The 5,915-nt window shown below is 38.6% G+C and overlaps 1 protein-coding gene across 1 annotated transcript; it reads left to right on the forward strand.

Annotated features, from left to right (window-relative positions):
* Positions 1-1,706: 1,706 nt before the first annotated feature.
* LOC139431501 (uncharacterized) lies at positions 1,707-2,198 on the forward strand. Its single transcript, XM_071199378.1, has one exon. The coding sequence runs from the start codon at positions 1,707-1,709 to the stop codon at positions 2,196-2,198; it is 492 nt and encodes a 163-aa protein (XP_071055479.1).
* Positions 2,199-5,915: the final 3,717 nt, after the last annotated feature.

Consider the following 5,915-nt stretch of genomic DNA (forward strand, 5'->3'; position numbering starts at 1 on the left):
ATAAATATATACGTAAGAAAGAGAATGTTATGCGTTTTATAAACACATTCAAATGTTCAGAGCCTCACTATTGCTCCAAACATACAAGTAGAAAATACCTTTCTGCTCAGCTAAATGTTAAAAAAATGTGGAAACAGTATAATAGTTCGCTCACAGAGGATCAGAGTGATTTAAAAGTAACACAATGGTACTTCAGAACTATTGTTAACACGGAGTACAATGTTGGATTTGGTTCACCAAGAGTTGACGTTTGCTCTACCTGTCTACAGCTAGATGAACAAATAAAACATACCTACTCCAACATTGAGGACAGACAGAAGCTTATGGTTGAAAAACGTATTCATAAATTGCGTGCTAAAGCTTTTTATGCAGCATTAAACAACACCGACCCTAATGTTTTTATGTTAAGCTACGACTGTCAAAAGAACTTACCATTACCAAAATTGCCTGACCAAGCCACGTACTACAGTAGGCAAATATATTTAAACAACTTTACTGTAGTTAAGGGAAATTCGAAAAGTAGACTCAATCCAGAAAATGTGACAGCTTACATTTGGACAGAAAACGAGTTTAAAAAAGGATCCAACGAAATTGCTTCGTGTGTTTTTAATACACTGTTAACAACCGAAATGGAAGTGCCCATTGATACAGTTCGATTAGTGTGTGATGGATGTGGGGGTCAAAATAAAAACTCGATAGTTCTAGCCATGCTTTGTTTCTGGAATTCCAAACATGCACCAAAAAATATCAAAAAAGTGGAGCTCTTTTTCCCTGTAACAGGCCACAGCTTCCTTCCCCCAGACCGAGTATTTGGAATCACCGAAAAGGCTACAAGGAAAAAAGAAGTGATTTACAAAACCATCAGAATACATTGATATTATTAGTAAGCAATCCAAGGTAGTAAATGTTGGTGTTGATTGTCAGGTTTTTGATTGGAAAAAAGAAAAAGAAACTTTTATGATCAAACCTGCTAAATTTCATTTTAAACTAGGAGCCTGCAAAAGAATAATTTTGACAAAAACCAATCAAAAGAACGTACTCGTTAGAGGAGAGTACACCTACAAATCCGACCTTGGAGTGCCTAAATCTATAGCAAAGCCTAAATCCCTAGGTCAAACGCAATAAAGCAATCCAAAAAAGTTGACGTCAACAACTTATTAAAGAAACATTATGGGGATCAGTGGAGAGAGATTGAAGATTTGGTATTTTATAAAAATATTATTGATGGCGCTGAAGACAATGAAGAAGATGAGCCAACATGTGAGCCGACAGAAGAAGTCAATATCTTTAATATCTAAAAATATTAACTTACCTCTACTTCCAAATTATATTTTGCAATAAAGTTAGTTCATTATAGCTAATGCATTTACTTCCTTTGTTACCAGTTGATTCCAAGATGTGATACTGTTTTGCTTCAAAACTAACATCATCCATGTGAATTTGTTACAAAACCCACATTTGACCATATTTTGGCTCAAAACTCACATTTTACCAGTTTGAAAATAAAATTACAAAAAAACCTCTTCAACTAAAAGGTTTGCAGTGCAAGTAAACAGTTTATTTGGTTACAAAATTTAAATTAAAAAAAAATTGCAGTAATACTACTTGAACTTCAATACGTCCTAGTTTTTTACGTTTTTCCGAAAATTTGGAAAAGTGGAGAATGTGAAATTTGCATCTACACCACTCACATATCATAATATGATATGTGGAAAAGACAAAAAATTCCTGAAGAAGAAAGAACCAGAAAAAGAGTGAGGAGAGAAAGTTCCTGGAAAGAAAACGTTCGGAAGAAACTGAAGGAAAAAGACAAAGAGTATACATCTAAAAAAGGAGTTTTAAAGAAAGCAAAAGAATTGAAGACACCCTGCAACTGCCGCATGAAATGTAATACCAAAATAAGCCAAGCGCAAAGAAAATCACTGTTTGAAAATTTTTACCTTTTATCAAGAGATGCTCAAGATCAATATATTGCAGAAACTATAAAAGAATCTGAAAAACAAAGAGAAAGAGTCCAAAGACGAAAGGAAAGTGAAGAAGTGCATAAAGAAAGTCGAAGAAACTTTACAAGAAAATATTATCTTTCAAAAGAAGACCGGCAAAGCGTTGAAGTTTGGAAAAAAATTTACCATAATTCTTTTGATTTAACATTGAAAAAGATAAGAGTTATAACAGAGAAAAAAAGGAGGTCCGAGTAGAACATTTGTCCAACAGATGGTCGTGGAATGCACTCAAACCATTACAAAATTGGCGAAGAAAGAAAAGATCTAAATGCGATCAATTTAATTTGAGTTTAAAGGCACTGCAGGATAAACAACTGACCAAAGAGGAGGAAGATACTAAAACGAAACTGATACAAGAAAAGGAGATACACTTAAACTTGGCTGAGGCAGCTTATAAAGAAAAGTCGCTAGATAAAGAAAGAAGTAAGAAAAATGAATCTTTTATTGTCGCCTCATTTGACCTCGAAAAATGTTTGTCATTTCTAAGGCATGGCCTTAGAAATGGCGTATCATTTTACAAAAGACAACTATGGAGGTTCAATTTAACAGTTTTTCAAACAAATACTTCGGGACATTCCGCTTTCTTTGGGGTGAAACAATAGCAGGTCGTGATGGTCAAGAAATAGCGTCCTGTATAAGGTCCTTTATATTGTCGTTACCCGAAAAAGTTATATCACTTCATTTGTACAGCGACTCTTGTACAGGCCAAAACAGAAACGAGCTAAAACAACAAAACAGAAATCTGCAGGAAATACACCACAAATTCATGCAGCTATTGAATTGGCCAAAAAGAAAACCACCTCTGAAATAGAAGTACCTCATGAGTGAAACAATTTGATACGAAATGTATGGAGAAATCCGTCTTTACAAGTTGTTGAAATGCTACAAAGTAAATTTCTCAATTTCAATAGCTTATTGCACAATGAATTAGTTCACCGCAAAAAAAATGAAGATGGTGAAAATGTTCCCTGGCTGAAAATAAAGTGGTTGAAGTTCACCCAAGACCAGGAATTTCAGTTTTTTTACAAAATCAGTTTTGCAGAAGAAGAAGAGGTCAAAAGAGTTTACCTGAGAAGAGGCAGTTTAGAAAGCGACAAATTGACATGGATCCTCTTAATGTAGAGCCTTTGGCACTTCCCAGTAACTTTAAAAGTTATGATCCTGTACTGTAAGAATAAATTTTTAATAAACTTTGTTCATTTACTCCGACTTTATTATACACATTTATATCCTAACTTTTAGGGTCAATGTCGGCAGTCAGTAAATGTGCTCAGGGCCAATGTCCATTGCTTTCTAAAATAAAAAGGAATATTCACAAAAGTATAGCATAATATGAAACTACCTATTATTAGCTGCTTCTGTTTAAAAAATCAAATTGTTAATACAAATCTCACACTTTTTAATCTAGTTTCTATCGGCCATCCAGTATCTGTTAGCTCTCTACTCGTTTCCACAACGGAACCTAGCCACCAACTTCATCCCTTCCTCATCTCCTTCCAATAACAAGTATCTAGGCAGCCCCTCCGTAATTATGTCCTTGTACCTTTCGTTATACCTTCCCTCTTTTATTTGTGTCCTTCTTTCCTGTCTCTGCACATCTCGGTCCCTATCTCTCAACTCCCTCCACATCTCTCTACCCACCTTTCGTCTATTATTTATCTCAGTTACCGAGTAGCCCGCTCGTCTATAATAGTTGTCTCTGTCTCCTTTCCCATATCTGATCTTTCCCTCTCTAATTTCCCTCCTTTTCCTCTTCCCTCACTATATACCCCGGTGTTTCTCTCGCCACCCCAAGCACCCATCTCCAGTATCTAGCTTGCACGTCCTCCAGCATTGCCTGCTCTCTCCATCCCCATACATCATCACACTGCTAACCAGACCTTCAAACATAATCTTCCTCGCTGCCACATTCCTTCCAAAGACTCTCTTCCCCCAACCCTATACTTGTCCCATCACCTTATTCGCCTTTTTTGCCATAGCTATCACACCCTGTTGTCCTCCCTAAACACATACCCCAAGTAAGTATACTCCCTAACCTCCTCGATCTCTTTTCCTTCCCATCTCCAGTTTTCTGTCCTTTTTCTCCCACCCTTACAAAACTTCATCATCATTGTCTTCCCCACATTCATTTCCAGCCATCTTTCATCTCCGCCGCTTCTCTCGCCATGACCACGATGTCATCCGCGTATGCTAACATATGCACCTTTCTACCTCCCATTTGCCCCTTCCCCAATCTATCCTTCAGGTCCGGCGTATACAGTGCAAATAGACGGACATCCCTGCCTCAGTCCCTTCGTCGCCCAGAACACGTCGCTCAGCTTATCTCCCACTTTTATCCTAGCTATAGTCTCCATGTATATTTCCTTCACTCTCGCAATTAGGTGTTCCATGATCCCCCTCCTCCAGTCTTCCCAGTAGTATCTTCGTGTATACCTTGTATGCCGAGTCTAGTAGGTTAATTCCCCTGTAACTCTCTACCTTTCCCTTATTACCCTTTTTATATACTGGGCAAATTACCCCCACTTTCCATCCCTCCGGAATCCCATCCCCTCTCCATACGCTATTCATCTCCTCCAACAACTTCACTCTCACCACCCTTGATGCTTCCAACCATGCCTCGTTCTGGATCCCATCTTCCCTTAAGCGCTGCTTCCATCTCCTCTCCCCGATCTCCCTTATAGCCTCCCAAACCCGTTAGCCTCGTTTCCACCCCTCTCAATAATCTCATAAAGTAACTCTTCCATTCTGTCATGTGTATTTCGCTGGTTATCCTCTTCCTACCCTTCTTTCTCTTTTTCAGATACCTCCAGACTTCCCCTTCCCTTGTTTTCCCTCAGTTCTGTTTTCTTTCTACTGCATAACTCTCTGTATCCTCTCCTGGCCTCCCTATATCTATCCACCCCTATCTTCCCCCGTCTCCACTGCCTCAACCTCTTTCTCGCCTCCCTCTTCGCCTTCTTGCACTCGCCATCATACCCCTACGTACACACTCCCTTTTCAGTGTTGCCTCCAGCACTACCTGGATAAGTTCTTCCAAACCATTGATCTCTTGTATCTTCTGTTGCGAAGTGTCGAGGTTTCCCCTGTAGAATGCTATCCCTTCTTCCGACCAGTCTGTCCTGATGAACTTGCTCGCCTTCTGCCGCCCATCCCCTTTACCCCCACCTCCAATAGTTGGTGATCCGCTTCTCCCACTTTAAACCTTTCCACCCTCTCCCACATTTCCTGATCCACCAGTACATAATCAATCACAGATGTCCCCCTCGCCCCGATGCAAGTATACTCTCCTTCCTCTTTATTCCCATTCAGTATCTCCCATCCGTTCTCCTCTACCCATCTCAGCATTTCTGTTCCTTCTCCATTCCGCACAGTATCCTTCGACCGCCGTCGTCCCTCCTCTCCCCATAACTGCCAAAGCAAATAAGTGGTAATACAAACGATGGAAATACTGCTAGAAGATTTTTTTGTACTGCTTCTTCTTCGGCAGAAATTACCGGTGTTTCTTCAGGCGTTGACATCGGGTGTTATGGCAGATCCAGAAAAATTTAGATGGAAACGGCAAAATTATAATTAAAAATTATAACTGGTGAACGTATTCATACGACATTTTGCAATTTTACCTATTGGACAGCTATCAGAAGATGCACAGGAATCTCGAAATAAAGATTACAAAAAATTCATGCACAAAAATTTTCTAGATATGCCACATTTTTATACGACTGAAAAATAAATTTTTGGAAAAATACTTCTAAAAAAGGCACTAAATTCAAAATAATTGTAGAATTTTCTTTATTTTAACTCCTATATGTAAAATCGCATGTGGAGGTGATTTGTTAAGTAAAATACTACTTCCGGTTTCATGATTTCAATGTAATTTTTATCTATACATTTTTCATACTGCTTTTTCATACT

Source organism: Onthophagus taurus, chromosome 10 (assembly GCF_036711975.1).
Source record: "Onthophagus taurus isolate NC chromosome 10, IU_Otau_3.0, whole genome shotgun sequence".
Lineage (NCBI taxonomy): Eukaryota > Metazoa > Arthropoda > Insecta > Coleoptera > Scarabaeidae > Onthophagus > Onthophagus taurus.